The 21,764-nt window shown below is 36.9% G+C and overlaps 1 protein-coding gene across 3 annotated transcripts; it reads left to right on the forward strand.

Annotated features, from left to right (window-relative positions):
- The first annotated feature begins 411 nt into the window (after positions 1-411).
- Positions 412-21,558, forward strand: LOC138331516 (uncharacterized). Of its 3 annotated transcripts, none has more exons than XM_069279197.1 (18): positions 412-562; positions 2,501-2,575; positions 2,943-3,302; positions 6,093-6,970; positions 7,690-8,898; positions 9,484-9,587; positions 10,571-10,676; positions 14,098-14,199; positions 14,739-14,843; positions 15,013-15,081; positions 15,381-15,409; positions 15,953-16,010; positions 16,803-16,861; positions 17,375-17,435; positions 18,499-18,623; positions 19,266-19,431; positions 19,915-20,001; positions 21,227-21,558. In XM_069279197.1, the coding sequence occupies exons 2-18, from the start codon at positions 2,515-2,517 to the stop codon at positions 21,410-21,412; spliced, it is 3,765 nt and encodes a 1,254-aa protein (XP_069135298.1). In that variant the 5' UTR covers positions 412-562; positions 2,501-2,514; the 3' UTR covers positions 21,413-21,558. The 3 variants fall into 3 exon arrangements, with proteins under 3 accessions (XP_069135298.1, XP_069135299.1, XP_069135300.1); XM_069279198.1 differs by having other exon boundaries at positions 19,915-19,986; XM_069279199.1 differs by having other exon boundaries at positions 2,943-3,236.
- Positions 21,559-21,764: the final 206 nt, after the last annotated feature.

Below are 21,764 nucleotides of genomic sequence, written 5' to 3' on the forward strand. Positions count from 1 at the left end.
CAATATAAGCATTTTAAGCGAATCAAGGCCTCTAATGGCCATAAGAATTAACTCAATGTTTCGGATAGTGGGATTTAATTTTCTTAGTTTTTTACTCCTATAAATCTTCATACAGTTTTATTGATGATAAGAAATAATTGCCTTTGCTCTATATCATTTCATGTTTCAAACACGCCTCCCAAACATTGCCACAAATTTTTACTACGGTTGGGGATATAGGGACCGTTCAAAATCCGGATATTTAATACCGGCAAAGATTGCGAATATTTTTCTTACAATCTCCTTCGAAGAACATTAAAAAAATAATATTGTTACGGCATTGAAACACATAAATTCAACGGATGTAGTCCAAAATATTAATTCTTGTAACATTAATATATCATGGTATTTTTCATTTTTTGAAATTTTTTTTTAGTTCAAATAATAATCCCGGACTTTTGTTTACAATCTAGCGGAAGATGTGGAATGGAAGTGCCATCGTCTGGTCCACTAAATAATTCTGTTATTGGCCTAGTAGAAATTTAAATAACACCAGATTTAAAAGCTGTGTAATCTTAAGAAGGTGGGATTTATGTTCACATCAATCGATCTTTATATAGGCCTATTGATCAATTTAATCTGAACAGAAGGCTACTTCGTACAATCAGCATTATTGGATTCTAACAGTGTAAAGGCAAGTTATTTTCACAATCTCGACAAATGGTGCATATCGCAGTGGTTTTGCAATATCCAATATCCAGTAAAAAATGTCGAGATTGAGAAAATTACTTGCATTCAAGCTTAAGTTATAACCCTAATGATAACTGCATGATGTTGTAATCTACTGCATATTAAACATGTGACACTGAATGTGATGCCACATGTTTAATATGCACGCGCAGAGATCATATGATTATGCCTATAGAAGTCTAGACATTTATAGAATTAAAGAACCAAAGACTTTGGCATCACATGTATATTTAGGCAATACAGCCATTTTGAGATTTACCGTATATACTGTACATATAATTTGTACATTTTCACTGCAGTCCCACTATGTAAACTTATCAAGCGCAGTTGGCAGTCATATAGACAATGAACTTCAAGCGCTTATAATGACGTCATTTTCATTGTGTCGTCACAATTGTCATGCCAGCGATCACGGAAGATGGCTGTTCAAATGGCAGTTCCATCCATGACAATAACAAATGATTATTTCATTATAGATGAAAAATCCCTGGGGATTTCAGCATAAAATTGTAACCAAATGTAAATATGAGCATTGAACATCTTTCAGTTAGAATTCATATCCAATGAATGCCAACTGAACAGAGGCAAATTCAACATGAATTGCCACTGTCCAGTTTTCATTCATTTTGGCTATGAATGCCAACTGAAAGACGTTCAATGCTTAATTAGTCCCAACATCTTTTAACATGATTACATTTATGACATCTAGCTATCATAGAGAAGTGGGACTAATCAACGATAAATCTTACTTTACTAATGTCATTTTGGGATCTCGAAACCACATATTGGGATTCTAAATTGAAGAACTTGCCAATTTATTAATCCAACCATATAAAGTTAACTTAGATTTTTAACGCTGACAAATGGTGTTTTTTCACTATCTAAAACAGGAGCAGACGATTTAGTAATTTTCTTCGGTTACAAAAAATACTTACTTTACACCATTATCACCATTGAAAAGGTCGAGCTTCTAATTTTACTTCAAGTTAAACATATGAAAAATATTTTTGCATCCCGAAAAAAATCTGTGGCACTGTATCCTATATGGATTGAAGTACTAATTGCGCATGCACCAAAGGCAAAACAAATTATTTTATATTATATTCTGTGTTAATTAGACATATATACACAAGATTAAACACCAATTATTGTTCAAATGATGAATATCATTTATGCTCTGTCGGCGGTGGAGCATCTTTAACTTAGATTTTAACGAAGAGAAATTTCTGACCTGCACTATTGATGTTGCCTTACAGAAGATGCCTTCTACCGCTAAGGGAGATAACTGAAATTCCCTTCAGTATTGGGAGATTGCCCCCTTATCCTTGATACATTAATTATAAATATTACAATTGTTTTGTCTATCTGTGAACATGTCATAGTAAAACTGAAGGCAGTTCAAGAGAAAGAAACTATACCCAATCACAAGCATGCAAAGATTTCCTTTGAAGAATACAGAGAGTCAGAGACTGTGACACCCGAACTCATGCATAGCCACAGTCAACTACAATGTACCGTTATTTGATTCTTTCGATGTGCATTTGCATTAAATGACCAAACTACCTGCACATCTGGTAGTGCATGGTAACGCAAAACAGAGCCTTCAATTTTGCTATTACATATTCCAGGAGTGGATAATCATAGTAATACATGCTACTCTCTCCCTGTTACCATAACATTTATTAACATAATGTGATATTACGTACAGATCGATATTGTTTATGTCTTTAAGTGCTCATTGTCTAATTACCGGTTTCAATTTGTATTAAAGGATCCAATTACGCAATGAATATGGATGAAGTGAAGAAAAGCAAACCTGTCAAGGAGAAAAAGAAACGATCACAAGGTAATGTGATGATATTTTATGTGACATCATAAGACCAAGTAGTCATGGGTTTGTAGAGCACCTGAATAATAAAAGGTTTTTAGCCCAGATCCGTAACTCATTCACCCCTGAAAATTTATAATGGACTTTTCCAATCTTTGAATCAGAAGAGCTCAAATGAGTTTACAAGGGTGTATGTGTAATGTAAATTGATAGTTCTATGTAAAAGAATGTCCATGAAATTTATATGAGGGACTAGAAGTCATATTACTTAATTCACCACTGAAATTACATAATAAACTTTTCCTTTACATAATAAGCTTTTCTTGCCTTCAAATATCTCTTCAGGAGTGATTAAGGTTTGACTTCAATATTTTGACATTGCCAGGTTCAAAAAAGGAGAGGAAACATGAGGAACCCCAGCAGCAGAGCGGTGCACCATTTTTTAGTCAAGCACAACAGTTACATCAACAGGAAGGACTCATGTTGGGCGACAGTCACAGCAGCTTTGTAGGGAGAATGACAACTCAACATCTCTCCTCCAGTTCCCCATTCACGACCACACAGCACGGCTCCATTGTCACATCAGCTCCAAGCCATTCAGCACTGAGAACTCCAACCAGCCTTCCCCCGAAGAAAAGCATCTCGCCTTCACGGATGGCTGCACTCACAGAACAACAAGGTCAAATTCAACGTCATCTTGCTCTAGGTCTAGGTCAAGGTCGACCATGGCAATATCAGTTTACAGGTGTTCTATTTATAGTACATAGGCATGGTAGGCTTGTTGCTAGTCAGCTTGGTTTGATCTTCCCGTCATGGCAGAGGATATATCTCCCTACGCTTGCAGGCTTTTTTTTGTTTGATGAGAAATATTGCAAGGGCTGGGGTACTCGGTGAGCTTGATTGAAAGGCTAAGCAATGTTTATAACAACCATGTTTGTGATTTACCTGGATAAGACCAATTAATTTCTACCTGTATAATTGATAGTTTCAGGGTTGAATACATGGCTTCAATTTGGGAGGCCTCTAATGTGCGATTTTTTGTTGTCAAAGTCATAATTTTATGATATAATTTCACATAATGTGAGATTGGCGGATGTGAGATTGGCGGTCACTGGTAAACGGTGTAATTCTTGGTTTTTAGTAGCTTCAAAACCTTCAGTATTCTATGAAGTTTTGTTCTATAATTCAGAAATATAAAAAACTATGTGAAAAATTTGTTTTTATCACATCAGAAAACAATTTTTAACCAAGTGAAAAAAACACCGGGTGTAATTGATAATGGATTTGGGTAGATAGATTTATGCTTGTTATCGCTAAATATGATTTTACAAGAATCTATTACTGCATCCCATGTATAACAACTGTTTGCTTCCAAACTTCCAGTACATCAATGTTTCTGCTGAGTTAAATGGTAAATTTAATTAAAATTAGACTTGTAATTTCGCTCCACTTCGATGTTCTACAATAGGCTCTAATACAAGATCTAACAACTCCCTGTTTGGGGTCACCATAACATGACCCCTGGCCTAGAATCAGGACATCTCAGGATATATTGGTAGCCATTTATACTTTGGAAAGATTAAACAACACCAAAGATTGTTATAGGTGACACGTTGATTGGCTCATCATAGAGGTCATGCTGAGGTGACTCTGATCAGGGAGTTGTTAGATCTTGTAATGCAGCATATCTAAGAGCATCATAGTGGAGCGGAATAACAAGTCTAATTTTAATTAGATTGGTTAATTGGCTGACTTGTTATTTGGGACCACTGGATAAATAACTAATTATCAATCAGAGCTTGTGCTGTTTTGTATGTCAGAAATCACTAGCAACACCATTACCATATTCTGCGCCTTTCCCACTCTCAACAAAACTCCTTAAGGCATGCACAAGAAACATCTTCCCCATACAGTAATTTAAATTTACTGTACTGGATGAATATTACATTTTTCTGAACACTGATACTCATATCCAGCTTCAGCAGTTTTGTAATCAATCCTTCCTTTGTTATTAGCTTTGGAAATCTGTTTGTTAAATCACAATTGACATCCGATTAAGGACAAAGTATGTAATCAGCTGCCTTATACTCTCCTGGGTTTCCATATTTCGCAACTGCTTTTTCCTTGATGAGTTTAGTCGTAATTAGAAATAAGGATAATTTTATAAAAAGGAGAAATAAGTATTTAGAAATTTATCTATTTTTGCATTTATTGTACAGTATATATATAGGGAGTGAATAGTGTTCTGATTGTGATAAAGGTGGTATGAATGCAGTTGGATACAGACATATTTATTGTAGCAGTTATGCAACTCCTATTCCATTGATTATATATAGGGACATTTGTAAATATATGCATATATATGTACAAAAAATACTTATGTAAATGTGGTTATAAATGCACTGTGTACTTAAATTTACCTATGTTTTTAAATGAGCATATGAGTTATCTCCCATTTGATAATAGATTATTACTTAGACTTTGAGATGACATTTATTGAATATCATCTTATACTAACTGCCATACCAACTATTGCTTGTTATTGTTTCCCCAGAAACAAATAAATCCAGTAATCCATAAGGTTTGCTAATTTTAAATGAATATCGAAAATTTTCTTTCCTTCATTTTATACCAAAAATTAAACTCCTAGAGCTATGCACGAAATGTTTAAACTAACTCCCAAGCCATCCTCAAACAGTTTATGGCAAAGATAAGATAAAAATGAAATAAAATTCATGTTATGTTATAAGGTTAGAATGTAAAACTGACTGTTGAATTTATGTTATAAATAAATAAAAGAGACATAAAAAAATTCACTGATTGACTTTCACATATTGCTCACACGCAGTCTTCCAATATAATAATAGTATATTTTTTACACAAGTGCATGGTAATTTAAATCACTTTTTCAATTTGCAGTGACAATGAAACTCATTATAATGTCCAATAACATTTTATATAAATATAATGTGAGCTACCATATATGCTTGCAAGAATATAATCTGCTAAATTGTTTATCAAATAGCATTGGGTTAGTATTATAATTATGAGAGAGTGCATTTTGTTGAATAATTCTGTATAAATGGAAACTTTGCCTGCAGTTCAATACATAATTATAGCCTTCTGAAAAAGTCACACACCTTTGGTTTTTCTCTCACAGCACAGGTGCCTGTCACATTAAAAGAAAAATGATGATGTAGTACTTGTATATATGGTGTACTTCTACATCATATTTTTTAAAATCCTACGTTGGGCGCCTGTGCTCAATGCAATAATGCTGCAAGGAATCTCGTAATAATGTTATCATTCCTTCTTGCATCTTGAATAAGAAATTGTTGCATAGTGTATAATTTCACAATTACATAAGCATAATAGATTTGAGTTTCAGATCTTGAGTGAAACTTTTGTAAGGAAACTGTGATATATTAACATGTATAAGAAATTTAAAGTTTTCAAACTCTTTTCATGCACCTGTTAAATGTTTGCAAAATAACAAGGAATCAATCGTAACAATAGAAATGTTATCTGTTTATAGGAGTTCCAGCTGGTTTTCAAGGTCAAGGTCAAGGATCTACTGCCAACACCGCGTCTGAACTGGCAGCTCACCTTACAGGTAAACACCACCCTGTGAATGTCAGTCGGCCAGAGGATCTAGAACAAGGGGGACTACTCCGTCAACAACTCTTGCAGCAAAGGATGACCCTTCCCATGGATCCACTGAATCAATCAGAGAGGAAGTTTAGTCCCTACCAGCAGTCTACAGGTGGTTTAGACAGGGGGAGTGAGAGACAGTCTCCACAAACAGTTCCCATCAAATACCAACGAGAGGACATCAGCAGGACAATAGCACCACCAAATGTACAGGTCCCAACTTTTGGTTCGAAAACCGAGACTGGAAGGATATTGGGAGGACACCACAGCAAAGCGCTAGGTCTTGAGGAAAAGATCAACTTCCCGCAACAACATTTTGACTCTGGTCCAGGACCTGGTAAAATTCAATTACAGAGAATTGTAATTCCAACATCTAGGGAAGATGTTCGCCGTGCTGTATCACCAGCAAAGAGAGAATCTCAACCACAACCTGCACATCTGGGTGAACAAACTCCCTATCATGTGTCAACCATACAGCGAACTCCGTCACCTGCTCATGTTGAAAGACGCTCTCCAGTTCCTTCCTATGGCAAACAGCAGGAACAACCAGAGAAAACACAACCAGTGAATTTGTCCATTCCTGAGTTGCACAAGAAGCAAGGTGGTGGAGTACACAAGAAGCAGGCGGGTGGTGGACAGGCGGGTATTACAGGGGCAGTGTTGTCAACGTTGTACGCTATACAGAACCAGGCAAAAGCAGGCGCTCCCGGCCATGTCGTGTATCACCCTCCCAGAACGGAGCAACAAGACTATACCATCAAGGTAAATAGTAAGGGGACATCCCTATACTGCTATAAATAGCAATGGAATATTTATACTGCTATAAATAGCAAGGGATACAACTATAAATAGGAAGGAGATATCTCTATACTGCTATAGATATCATGTGGATATCCCTCTACAGCTATAAATAGCATAGGATATCCCTGTGCTGCTATAAATAGCAATGGAATATCTATATTGCTATAAATAGCAAGGCGGATACCACTATGCTTCTATAAATAGCAAGGGGATATCTATACTACTATAATTAACAAGTTAGACAATCTTCCCATACTGCTATAAAGAGTAAGGGGATATCTCTATAATGCTATAATTAGCAAGGGGATATCTCTATACTGTTATGATATTTCAAATAAATCAGCATTTTATATGTTTGTTTGATAATAATTGTTTTGTTCAAGAATTTCTACCTTAATATCAAATGGTTATGTCAGCCATGTCGGTTTACCATATTTTACACAGTTGTGATTTTTGCTGTTTTTAGCTAATTATTCAAACTCAAGATTATTTTTCGAATAATACAAATAGTTGGTCTATCAATATTTATTTGTGTTTAACCTAACCAATGGTTTACTTTTAAAGTACCTAATAATATGAAAGTGACTTCAAGGTCATTTTGTGTCTTCAGATAAAAATAAATAATCTTAAGGCATTTAATGTATTATAGGCTAATTGCATTCATATCTATTTTTTTTCAGGCTCCAGAGTTAAATTTCCATAAATTGTCTCGGCCAGAGGGAGGCTCCATTTCTATCCCAAGTCAGATCCTCAACACTGTCCAGTCTGGCGGACAGTTACAGAGCGAGATCTTGCGCCAAACCTTACTACAGGGTGTCTCCAACGCTCAGATGCATTCAGCAAATCAAGCACTCCATGCAACTCAACATGGAAGTCGTGTTATAAAGGAAGAGCCAAAGCCTCATGAACAAGGACCTATTATGTATAAATTTGAGGCGGATGGGTCGAGGAGGACTGTCAGTCCAACTCCAGGAAGAAGAGGTCCGTCTCCACATCAACATCATCACGCAGCGCTATCGGGTAGCATAGAATTAAAGCGGGCGAGTCCGGTACCCGGGACTGTGTCACATTTAGCATCAGGATCCCAGATCCCATCTAGTACAGCCGCACAGCAACCAATGCGGTATATCATACCAGCTAATATATCACCCAAAATGTCAACAGGCGGCAGCATGGATGGTGTTCCGGCGGAGGGGTTCAGACACAAAGTGCCATCACCTAAACCACAACATCGCCATAAAGAGCAGCTAGCTGCCTTGCACCAGACGTACGCGGCAAAAGGAGCGAGTCACCAGACGTCTGTCCCGTCATCTTTACAGACTTCGCATGTATCATCTGTACCTCCTCCTCATCTGTCATCAGCTATGCTTCCGACAACTGTACCACCTAATGTTAATATACCCCATAATACTGGTCAGATCCGTCAGCCTGTCGTGAGCTTGGTCCGACTGCCTGATAACCATCCTGGTAAAGAGGATAAGAGAGCACCCTCTCCATACTCCGTCATACAGATGTCTCAGGAGACTAGGGTTATGGCTGACGTCTCCAGGCCTGAAAAAACATCTGTAGCAGATGTATTTGGATCTGCCAAGAAACCTGAACAACCCCAGAAACAAACGGTTCATCATAAGCAAGTCAACCCATTTACCTTTCCTCCAAAGGCACATGCTAAGCTCTTCCCCTACCACCAGTTTCCTGTGGACAGTAAAGATGAGTTTCCTGTTGGGGGACAGAAACGGGTCAATCCTACGCCGAGGGAACCGATGATAGCCGATGGCGCTGATGATATGCCGAAACTTCTCCCGGTCTCTCCGGTCAATTCTCGTGAGCACGATGGTAGCAGGCGTAAGGAAGATAAAGCGGGCGACATGGAAGAATTGACTCCCATTGTAAGTTGTTAGTGTTGTGATGAAGGATTATGTGATCTGTACTCGCAGTATTGATAATTTTTGTAAATATTCCGGCGCTTTAAAAGTCTGTGTCAGGGTTTATTCTGGATATAATTACTGTAAATGTGGATTTTTTTTAACTTATTACTCGAGGACAATTTTATCACTACTTCAAATTAAACAGGGTTTCTGGTTCTACTAGTCCGAGTTAGCAAGTTCTTCTTTGAATTTAACAATTTAAAGGGACTAAGGTCACGTACCCTGTGATACCTGATAACGTTTGTGGGGGGCAATTGTATGAATTGGTGATGGAATGACGTCAAAAGATGATATTTTGCGTTAACGTCTTTTTAACGGGCATGTTACCGCTGGAGACATTAGTCGTGCACAAATGTTACCGAGTATCACGTGGTACGTAAATTACGGTAGTCCCATTAGGAAAATTTAAAATCTAAATCATGACTTGACTGATTCAGATTGTATAGATGCTTTGTAATCTGAAATGCTTCAGAATATCAAAGTGAAACTGCATGTATTGACTGGCATGACAAATTCATTTAGTACTTCTCTCTTTTTCTGTTTTAGCCCAATCCATTTAACATGAGATTACAAAACCTCGCCAACCTGCCCACAACTTCTATATATAGATCATCCTACAGAGCACACTCGGTCGCGGTACAGAGAGCAAAGTAAGTATCTCAGATCTACAATGTGTGAGTCAAAGAAGTAATGTCAATGGTATGTCCTAGGTAAAGCCAGATCCATACAAATGTATGTCTGTAGGACACAAATATCTTCAAACAGCAAATATGGGACAAGAAAGTATTCCAAACTATATAGAGAGAATAGATTGTCATATTTTCAAGGCAGTTCTCATTCCTTTATTAAAACACACGTAAAACAAATAGTTAACAATAACCAATAGAAAAAGACAAATTTAAATTTTGAAAGAAATAAATATTATAATAAAGTTGAATGCTCATTTACAGACTGAGAATTTATTCATCTTTGATTCATTGATCCAAAACATTGATTTGTACCCATACAACTATACACAAAATATATAGGTATATCAAAGAAACACAATTTAATGATCCAAAACATTGATTTGTACCCATACAACTATACACAAAATATATAGGTATATCAAAGAAACACAATTTAACAACTGATGACAATGTATTGACTCATGCCCTATCCTGGACTCGAACTCACGATCTACGGCACGCAATCACCTAGCCAAACATGCCTGCACCTTCTGCTATCGCACCACATCCACGTTCCTAAAAGGATGTTTCTATGACAAATTGATAGTCGGTTTGATATGCTGACATGATCACTGTGTAAATTGTCAAATTAAACCTTTGGATCAACAACACATAGTGCATATGATACATTGTGTTTAGTAATTATGACATATCAAAGAAATACAATTTAACAAAGGATGACAATTTATTGACTCATACGCTATCCGGGCCTCGAACTAGCTATTTTAAAATTTGAGGTAGGTGGGTTTATCAAAATTCAATTGATAGAAAGGATAAATCGGATGTTGCTTGGAAGCGCAGTCTCAATACAGTTTAAAGGAATGTTGAGGACATCTATCACTTTTATTGATAAATTACAAATAACTCTTAAACTGTATAAATTCAAATGTATGTTTTAATCCTAGGTCTGGCTGTATAGTGAGTGCTGCTAAGTCCCTAGATCTACTGCGACAGAACCTACAGCGGTTTATAAACAAAGAGATAGACGTCATTATACAACAGTATGTGGAGGTAAGTCTCTAGATCTACTGCGACAGAACCTATAGCGGTTTATAAACAAAGAGATAAACGTCATTATACAACAGTATGTGGAGGTAAGTCTCTAGATCTACTGCGACAGAACCTACAGCGGTTTTATAAACAAAGAGATAGACGTCATTATACAACAGTATGTGGAGGTAAGTCTCTAGATCTACTGCGACAGAACCTACAGCGGTTTATAAACAAAGAGATAGACGTCATTATACAACAGTATGTGGAGGTAAGTCTCTAGATCTACTGCGACAGAACCTATAGCGGTTTATAAACAAAGAGATAGATGTCATTATACAACAGTATGTGGAGGTAAGTCTCTAGATCTACTGCGACAGAACCTACAGCGGTTTATAAACAAAGAGATAGATGTCATTATACAACAAGTATGTGGAGGTAAGTCTCTAGATCTACTGCGACAGAACCTACAGCGGTTTATAAACAAAGAGATAGACGTCATTATACAACAGTATGTGGAGGTAAGTCTCTAGATCTACTGCGACAGAACCTACAGCGGTTTATAAACAAAGAGATAGACGTCATTATACAACAGTATGTGGAGGTAAGTCTCTAGATCTACTGCGACAGAACCTACAGCGGTTTATAAACAAAGAGATAGACGTCATTATACAACAGTATGTGGAGGTAAGTCTCTAGATCTACTGCGACAGAACCTACAGCGGTTTATAAACAAAGAGATAGACGTCATTATACAACAGTATGTGGAGGTAAGTCTCTAGATCTACTGCGACAGAACCTACAGCGGTTTATAAACAAAGAGATAGACGTCATTATACAACAGTATGTGGAGGTAAGTCCCTAGATCTACTGCGACAGAACCTACAGCGGTTTATAAACAAAGAGATATATGTCATTATACAACAGTATGTGGAGGTAAGTCTCTAGATCTACTGTGACAGAACCTACAGTGGTTTATAAACAAAGAGATAGACGTCATTATACAACAGTATGTGGAGGTAAGTCTCTAGATCTACTGCGACAGAACCTACAGCGGTTTATAAACAAAGAGATAGACGTCATTATACAACAGTATGTGGAGGTAAGTCTCTAGATCTACTGCGACAGAACCTACAGCGGTTTATAAACAAAGAGATAGACGTCATTATACAACAGTATGTGGAGGTAAGTCTCTAGATCTACTGCGACAGAACCTACAGCGGTTTATAAACAAAGAGATAGATGTCATTATACAACAGTATGTGGAGGTAAGTCTCTAGATCTACTGCGACAGAACCTACAGTGGTTTATAAACAAAGAGATAGACGTCATTATACAACAGTATGTGGAGGTAAGTCTCTAGATCTACTGCGACAGAACCTACAGCGGTTTATAAACAAAGAGATAGACGTCATTATACAACAGTATGTGGAGGTATGTCTCTAGATCTACTGCGACAGAACCTACCGCGGTTTATAAACAAAGAGATAGATGTCATTATACAACAGTATGTAGAGGTGAGAGTATAGTTATTCATGCTTGGTTACACACATCACAACACCTTGTCATTATAATGTGACTGGGTGGGGTGTGCTTGTTTACACACATCACAACACGTTGTCATTATAATGTGACTGGGTGGGGTGTGCTTGGTTACACACATCACAACACATTGTCATTATAATGTGACTGGGTGGGGTGTGCTTGGTTACACACATCACAACACATTGTCATTATAATGTGACTGGGTGGGGTGTGCTTGTTTACACACATCACAACACGTTGTCATTATAATGTGACTGGGTGGGGTGTGCTTGTTTACACACATCACAACACGTTGTCATTATAATGTGACTGGGTGGGGTGTGCTTGTTTACACACATCACAACACATTGTCATTATAATGTGACTGGGTGGGGTGTGCTTGTTTACTCACATAACAACACATTGTCATTATAATGTGACTGGGTGGGGTGTGCTTGGTTACACACATCACAACACATTGTCATTATAATGTGACTGGGTGAAGTGTGCTTGTTTACACACATCACAACACATTGTCATTTAAAAAATGTGATGGTGTTGGGTGTGCTTGGTTACTCACATCACAACACATTGTCATTATAATGTGACTGGGTGGGGTGTGCTTGGTTACACACATCACAACACGTTGTCATTATAATGTGACTGGGTGGGGTGTGCTTGGTTACACACATCACAACACGTTGTCATTATAATGTGACTGGGTGGGGTGTGCTTGGTTACACACATCACAACACGTTGTCATTATAATGTGACTGGGTGGGGTGTGCTTGGTTACACACATCACAACACATTGTCATTATAATGTGACTGGGTGGGGTGTGCTTGTTTACACACATCACAACACATTGTCATTTATAATGTGACTGGGTGGGGTGTGCTTGGTAACACACATCACAACACATTGTCATTATAATGTGACTGAGTGGGGTGTGCTTGGTTTACACACATCACAACACATTGTCGTTATAATGTGACTGGGTGGGGTGTGCTTGGTTACACACATCACAACACATTGTCATTATAATGTGACTGAGTGGGGTGTGCTTGGTTACACACATCACAACACATTGTCGTTATAATGTGACTGGGTGGGGGTGTGCTTGGTTACACACATCACAACACATTGTCATTATAATGTGACTGGGTGGGGTGTGCTTGTTTACACACATCACAACACGTTGTCGTTATAATGTGACTGGGTGGGGTGTGCTTGGTTACACACATCACAACACATTGTCATTATAATGTGACTGAGTGGGGTGTGCTTGGTTACACACATCACAACACATTGTCATTATAATGTGACTGGGTGGGGTGTGCTTGGTTACACACATCACAACACATTGTCATTATAATGTGACTGAGTGGGGTGTGCTTGGTTACACACATCACAACACATTGTCATTATAATGTGACTGGGTGGGGTGTGTTTGTTTACACACATCACAACACATTGTCATTATGATGTGACTGAGTGGGGTGTGCTTGTAACTGTCATTATAATGTGACTGGGTGGGGTGTGCTTGTTGACACACATCACAACACATTGTCATTATAATGTAACTGAGTGGGGAGTGCTTGGTTACACACATCACAACATGTTGTCATTATAATGTGACTGGGTGGGGTGTGCTTGGTTTGTTCCCTGACAGCAGGCTTCAGTGAGATAACACTAAAAAATGGTAAAAATTCCTCGAACATACTGCAGTCTCCCAAAATATAGGCAAAATTAACAAACAACCATAAGTCTAGAGTCATTCATTGACATAATCTATAGATGTCCTTATATCCTTTTTTTAGTCAACTCTTTTTTATGTCTATTTCATTTTGTCAACATATTATCTTCCAATTTGCCGGATAGAAATTTAAAAAAGAAAAATTGTGAAAATAATTTCAGAAATTTTTCAAGCCTGGTATGGAGAACATTAAGGAGAACAGTGGAAGTGTGGCTGTCAGTGAGGAACACTTGCAGGCCGTGTGTCGACAAATGCTGGAGGAGGTGCGTGTTTCTATATTAGATACGAAAATTTGATTTTAGATTGTATTTGTATCATTATTTGATCATGGATGGCACAGTATAGCCAGAGCCTAATACATAAGTATTCAGTTTGCCGTCTTCTACCTCTAGAATATAACTCATTTTTTACGCAGATCAAAATATTCAAGTTTTTTACTAAACTGAGAAAATTAAATATTAGTGATTTTAAAAATGTGATTTGGCTACAAATGTATCAGTATCAACATGTGGATGTTCTATACATTTCTCAATATTTCTCAGATCAAATTTTAAGTGATATAGCGATGTCCTGGGAAATCATGAAAAGATCTTGTCTATGAAAATAACCAACTATAACATGCCATGTGTCGTAGCATGAATGATTATGTAATATATAAAGTGTATTGTTATAATCCAATTTTTTTTTTCAAGAAGATGTATTTATCAGACCAGTGGCGTTGATCATAATCTTAATTTGTCTTTTCAAGTCAAGAAGATGTATTTATCAGAACAGAGGCATTGATCATATTTTGTCTTTTCAGGCCAAGAAAATGTATTTATCAGACCAGGGGCGTTGCAGTGTTACACCAACTCGCGACATCCCTGACAATGTGTCTGAAAACGGCAGTACTGGCAGTCGTAGTCGAGTGAGTTATGTTTCATCTGCTGGTAGTATTCAGTGATATACTGAACCGTCGATAATTAATCTGGACGATAGTCCGAAAAAACTCACATCCATGTCATTCCATGCATATCATATTATTTCAGAATAAAACTTTTAGCAGTAATTGTCAACTTTTAATTGTTATATTTTAGGTACCATTTGGAAGGAAGAGGAAGCAATCAGATACAGATTCAGAGAAAAGCCATGCTGTTCCAAGACGAGTAAGTAATCTAATAATATAAGGTTATAAAATAATTCAGAGAAAAATGTCTAAATAAAATATCATTGATAGTGAATGCAAACATAATTCAGAGAAAAATGTCTAAATGAAATATCTATTAATAGTAAATGCAAACATTTCTTTGGTGCGACTGAAATCAAAGGTGTTGATAAAAAGGAGTACCAAATTAATTGTTATATTGTATGTTTTCTATGAATTGATGCTTTTTCTAAAAATGTCTGTCTGAGGTTACGATATACATGTATGTTTATTGACATGAATTATTGATATACATTTCAGAAAAAGGGAAGACCTCCACTGGTATCTGGGTATGTTTAAACATAACACACTGATCTCCTAAAGATTTTTTTACTCAGGAGTATAGTTACCCTATATATATATCTAGTTATTTACATGGGATAAAATTTTCACGATTTTACCAATTTATATAAATAAAATGTGAGAAAAAAAATTATGTGGTTGTAAATTTTGTCCATCTGGCTTTTATATTTTCACAATTTCCCAGTATATATATTTCAGATCAAATATTCGGGACCATAGCAATGTCTCATCTTGTATTATGTAGCTTTGTTTTAATTACCAGTTTGAATGCATACTGTAAAAATGTAATTATTCACCAAGCAAAAATTTTCACTTTTATTGATAATAAAATCTTTATGAATACATTAACATATAAACATATCAACATGTTACTGATTAATCTAGATACATATCGCTAAAATTATCACACTGCAAACAGTTTGAAAGCTTACTAAGCAAAAATATTGTACCCACAAAAATATTTACTTTTACAGTATGTCAGATGTTGCCAGAAATGTTTGTGATATATATAGCTAATTGTGTGTTTACAGTCGGTCTACCCCATCCAAACTGAAGAGCAGTGATCCAGTCAAGAGAGAAGGCCCCAAGGTAGTTAAATCTGTAACAGTGTGGACAGTTATTTTAAAATTTGTGTATTGACTATTTATCAATTTTCATAATTATGCACAATTAGCTCCCATTTAATAAAAAAAAACTATTTATCAAAAATAGGCTAGTATATAATACTTCTTTGATACTGTTTATACCCTATTAGGAAATTGAAGCAATAAAACTCTGCCCATTTTCAAGTACAATTTTATTTGCGCTCTTCTGCTTCTAGTAATATATCTTCCAATCACTCCATTTGTAGCTCTTCCTCCTATAAACTGGAAAACTTTCTTCTAAGAAGACTTCTCTTCTGAAAAAAGTGCAAATCATGTTGACTTCTGAAGTGCCCTTGCTCATTTTAAGTTGATAGTTAGTGTGATGTCTAGAGATACACTTTTTCTTATTTCCCTGAATTAAGCATCAAGAATTACCATTTGTCACTGTGACCAAAATTTTCCCTTTGACCTCAGTTTAAGAAGAAAAAAAACTTGTCTGTACTCTTTCTCCAGAACTATTAGGCATTGAATAATCAAGTAAATAAACACACTGAACATGCTTATTATGTGATGTGAATACTGTGAACACCTGTATTTTATCAAGATACAAATTTTCACTTAATTTCACAAGAAAGCTCCAAACATGAATTCAAATGTTTCATGAGAGTTGTGTCAGACGTATATATGAATGCCTGATTGTTAGTAAGCATACTAGGCCTTGATCACAATTTGTTGAAACTAATTATGAAGACGCTAGATTTAAGGTATTTACAGTGCTGTATATTTGACTTTACAGTGGGACCAGGAAAGAATCACTCTCAACTCGTTGTTTATAATGGGAGCCAGAGCAAACAAGTATGGAACTTTATGTTGTCTCAAAGTTTATCTTGATTTATTAGGTCATCTGACCTGAAGGGTCAGGCTGACCTATAGTCATCATGTTTCGTCCGTCGTCCGCCTTGCGCTGAAACTTGCATGAAAAATGGCTACCATGACACTATCTAGTAATTAACTTCCTATACAATTATTTCCAAGGTAGTCAGATGCCCGTTAAGGCCCTTGGGACTCTGGTTATCTGTAATTGCATGAAAACAAAGTTCAGTTTAAAAAAATTATAGTTAGGTGTTAAAAGTTTTTGGAAAATTTTATATCAATATAAATCATAGATTGTTATTGCATACGCAGAAAATTGTTTTCATTTAAGACAGTTTTTACATTATTCAAAAGTACATTTTGGACTTTATAAAATTCTTTTAATTTCAAAGTGCTGAGATTTGTAGATAACTAAAGAAATACATTTCTGGCTGTGTCCGGTTACCAATCCTTACAACCAAATGAATTCTACATTATTTTTTCTTTCCATTTCAGAGCCCTTGGTCTGGGAGCCACAAGGGGAAGGATCTATATCAAACACCCAGATCTGTTTAAAGTAAGACTTACAAATGTTGTAAATATGCTGTAAATGAATATAATACCAGGAAACGTATCGTTTCGAAAACATTGAAACTAATTTTATTGTGGATTAAACCATCCTCAATACTCCAGGGGCTCTGATTACTTACAATCTCTATATCCCTGGACTATCTCATAGCAAAACTGAAGGCAGTTCAGGGAAACAAATCTGAACCAATCACAGGCCTGCAAAAATTTTCTTTGAAGACTACAGAGAAAGCAATGCCCTACTTCAAAGCCACAGTCAACCACAGTGTACCGTTATATGGCTCTTTTCATGTACATCAAAGGACTAAATTACCTGTTTTGATGTGGTGCCTCCAGTTTTACAATGAGATAGTCCAGGAGTGTAGAGATCGTAGGTGATCAGAACCACCAGAGTATCGAGGATGTGATCAAACATACTGAAAGAGTTTCTGTTGAAAGTTATGAAGACATTCAAGCAGATGTCAGTTTCATGTTTCATACATATAGGGTTTTTTAGGTCTTCATGAAACCCCCCTTGAGAATCCTTTTTAAGAAATTATGTATTTTGCTTATTATCCCTGTCACCATGGAAACCTAGTCAAAAATACCAAGTTACTGTTTCCTTTTGTTTCCTGGCTATCACACCAAAACTGTTCAACGCAGCTCCTTGAAACTTTCTGTATATATCAGATAAGTGCTCTAATTGTGCCTTTTGCTGTTGCGGACCTTCCATTTTTGGTATTTTTTCTGTCACCATGGAAGCTTAGTCAAAATTCATTTATATAAAGTTATACTTTAATACCCTTAATTTGAGCTTAATATATAGATGTATCAGTATTTTGTTGTTGTACAAACTGCAGGGCGTGGGATTATGCCACGCCTTGCTGCTCCTTGTTTACACTCATAGAAAAATCCCCTTGAGTGAATTAAGTAACATTTTTAGATGCCTCTCTGGATTGACACTGGAGGTGTCTTGTAATGCTTGAGACAAATAGGAATTTGTTCTCAACATTGTTTTCTCAGCCCTATGTATTCTATTTTGTTTTTCCATTTTATGACTGGTGATGTTTTAGTTTTCTGGAGACCAAGATGACAAGCAGTGGCTATACGAGAACCACCACATGCCGGCAACGGGTGGTAAGGCCTACATGTTACTTCTAGAGGATGTCAAGGAGCTGGCTGAGGATGATGAGTACAGGTAAGGTTGTTATCTCAGGTGTATAAAGGTCGTTATGTCAGATGAAAGGTCATTATACCCCGCAATAAAGTTAAGGCCGGGGGGGGGGGGGGGGGGATGTACTGGAATGTGGTTGTTCATCTCTTAGTCTGTCTGTAGGCACAATTTTGTCTGGCGAACTACTTCTAAACTCCTTGACAGATTTTGATCAAATTTGGTCCCCTATTTAAGTTGTATTTCCTGTAACAAATTGTTGCAAAACATACAATGTGTGAATATGGGATGCATATATTTAGGTTATGGTTTCATCTTGATGAGCTGGTAATTCACAAGATGCAAATTTTGCATGCCAGCTTGATAGTGAATTTAGCGCAACTATTTTGCAAATAATGTTTAAAATGTACATATGACTGGACAATTGTCAGTAAGAGCCCTCGTCTGTGAATTTATGTACATATCACGAATATGTTGGAAGCAACAAAGATGTGAAATATTGTAAACGCAAAAGCAATAACGGTTGTTTACAGCTAGTGTACCCGGTATATTTTGGCTTTTGATCTACGACCTGGACTTTATCTCCTAAATAGGACATTTCTCGGATAATTGATTAAACAGATTGTGTATTGTTTTAATTTGAATACGTTATATATTGACATGTTACAGAGACAATGGTAACCAGATGCCACAGGAACTGATCGGGTTTACCATCCCAGAGTGGATGTTGGAGAAGGTGAAAGCACAGATGATGGCAGGCAGGACAGACAGTGGTAAAAAGATGGGAAGGAGTAGGTCAACGACTCCCAACGAAATACCAGCTTCATCCCTACAGGTGATTGGATCATGTACAGTAAAACTTGTCAAAACTGACCCCTGTTTAATCCAGATCCCTGTGCATTCTAGCATAATTATATTATAGTTAACAAAAAACCTGTGTAATCCGGAAACCTAGCTATACAGTACCAGCCAAATATGTTGGTTTGGTGACATCAGGTTAGGATGAGTTACAATGTACAGTGTACTGTTAGTGTATTCAACCCAATAAAGCAGTTAAAAAATGAGGGGATGTTTAATAGGACCAAATTTTGACTAACTTTTTGTAAAATTGTTGCTCAAAGTAAAACCTTAAATCAATTTTGTTTAAATCAAATACTGAAACCAATATGGTTTTCATAGTTTCAGCCTGCATTTGATTTAGGGTAAATGATATTTAGGCTTCAAAAAGGGAAGATGCGCTTTTAGTGTAGGGACGTGGGTGCTTATTTGGTGGAATACTATCACAGTAAGTTTAATGTGACAATGAACGATGTTACAGGACGAGGATGAGGAGCTGAAACACCTGCCTTTCTCCAGCTTCAGCAGCAGGAAGATCAAGGATGAGATGCAGGTAGATACCTACTATGTAAGCTACCTCATTTTCTCTCTTACTTACAGCCACATATTTGGCTTTGATGTTGTGAACGTTGTGTGTACAGCTATGTCTACTTAATCAAGGTTGTGCTAGGTTATGGTGGTAGTGGAAAAGCAATAGTCCCCAAAGAAAAACCATAGATATAATAGTCAACACCTGGTAAGTAGATGTCCTTTAGTAATCAGGGCCACCGTGGCCGAATGGTTAACATATCCTGACATATATTACCAAGAGATGTTCTGACATATATTACCAAGAGCCCTCCACCTCTGGGTAGCAAGTTCTAATCCCATGGGTTGGGGGATAGGGGGCAGTTGCCAGGTACTGACTGCCAGTGATGAGTGGTTTTTCTCCAGGTAATCTGGCTTCCTTCCACCTATGAACCTGACATTTCTTTAAATGGCTTTGGTTTCTAGGGATTTTATCTCCTTTTCATACTGCTACACAACATTACTACCGACAAGCACCGCTTACTTTGGTCTTTTCAACAAATGGATATTATCAATCAATACAGTATTTTCTTTTCCACAAATTAAAATTTTGCTCCGTGTTGTCGCCATTTTCTCATAGTATGCAAATTGCCTCTAACTTCGACAGATTGCTAGGTTTGGGTAGATAAATTATTCATTGGTTGAAAAGACCAAGGTAAGTGACGCTTCACGGTGATCAGTCTGCCCTGATACCAAACGGTGACGGCGAGTTCCACCTTTTCATGTGGTTTTGTGATCTGGCCCTACACCAGATATCTATCAATCTTAATGTCTAAGTCTGGTGTCAGGGCCAGAGTATCTCAGGCTAATTTTCATTGTGACATAATTTCACATTTTCATCCCTATTTTTTTTTTTTAATTTTTGCATGATTTAATTTCACATTTTAAATTTGTAAGGTTCTACTGATCCTGTTGCATGTGCTTATAACAAATTCAAATAATTTTTTGGCTGTGGAATATGTGATTGCATGTAAATATTACCATATTTCACAGGCAAGTGGAAATCAAGAAAATAAATTGACAGGTATACGTAGAGTAGAATCTTACAACTCTGAAACTAAAAATCTTGGAAATTAATCACTGTGAAAAAGTAGTTCAGGATGAAAATGAGGGAAAAAGTTATTTTTGCATTATTTTGTGAGGGATTTCCCCCAGTTTGTTTATGCTGTACACAGTTAAAATAGATTGTGATACACAAGGTAACAATTGTTAATTCCCTACTGTAGAACTCTCCGTCGGGTGACACAGAAATGGAGTTCCTCTCCGGAGCTGACAACGATGACCAGGCGTTTACTAGGATGTCTCCCTTCACACTGACCGGAGGATTTGACGAGCCATCACCTTCACCATCAGACTTAGATACGCTTGAGGACGAGACGCCACTTAGTGCTCCATTCGATCTGACGAATTAGGAAAACTTGACAAAATCTAGTACTCCATTCGATCCGACGAAGTTGGAAAACTTGACAAAATCTAGTACTCCATTCGATCCGATGAAGTAGAAAACTTGACAAAATCTAGTGCTCCATTTGATCTGATCACGAATTAGGAAAACTTGACAAAAAATCTACTGCTGACAAATCTAGTGCTCCATTTGATCTAACGAATTAGGAAAACTTGACAAAACTGCTCTGTTTGATCTAATGAATTAGGAAAACTTGACAAAAGCTCAACCTTTGGAGGATCTGTGAAACCTAATTGAATGCTCAACCTGCTTAGCTAGCTAGGATAGCTATACAGAAGACCTATGTGAAACATTATGGT

Source organism: Argopecten irradians, chromosome 9 (genome assembly GCF_041381155.1).
Source record: "Argopecten irradians isolate NY chromosome 9, Ai_NY, whole genome shotgun sequence".
NCBI lineage: Eukaryota > Metazoa > Mollusca > Bivalvia > Pectinida > Pectinidae > Argopecten > Argopecten irradians.

Coding starts and splice junctions, on each gene's coding strand:
- LOC138331516 (XM_069279197.1), top strand. CDS start 2,515: ATGAATATGGATGAAGTGAAGAAAAGCAAACCTGTCAAGGAGAAAAAG. Junction 14,200..14,738: donor GTCGACAAATGCTGGAGGAG/GTGCGTGTTTCT, acceptor TTGTCTTTTCAG/GCCAAGAAAATGTATTTATC. Junction 17,436..18,498: donor AACACCCAGATCTGTTTAAA/GTAAGACTTACA, acceptor GTGATGTTTTAG/TTTTCTGGAGACCAAGATGA.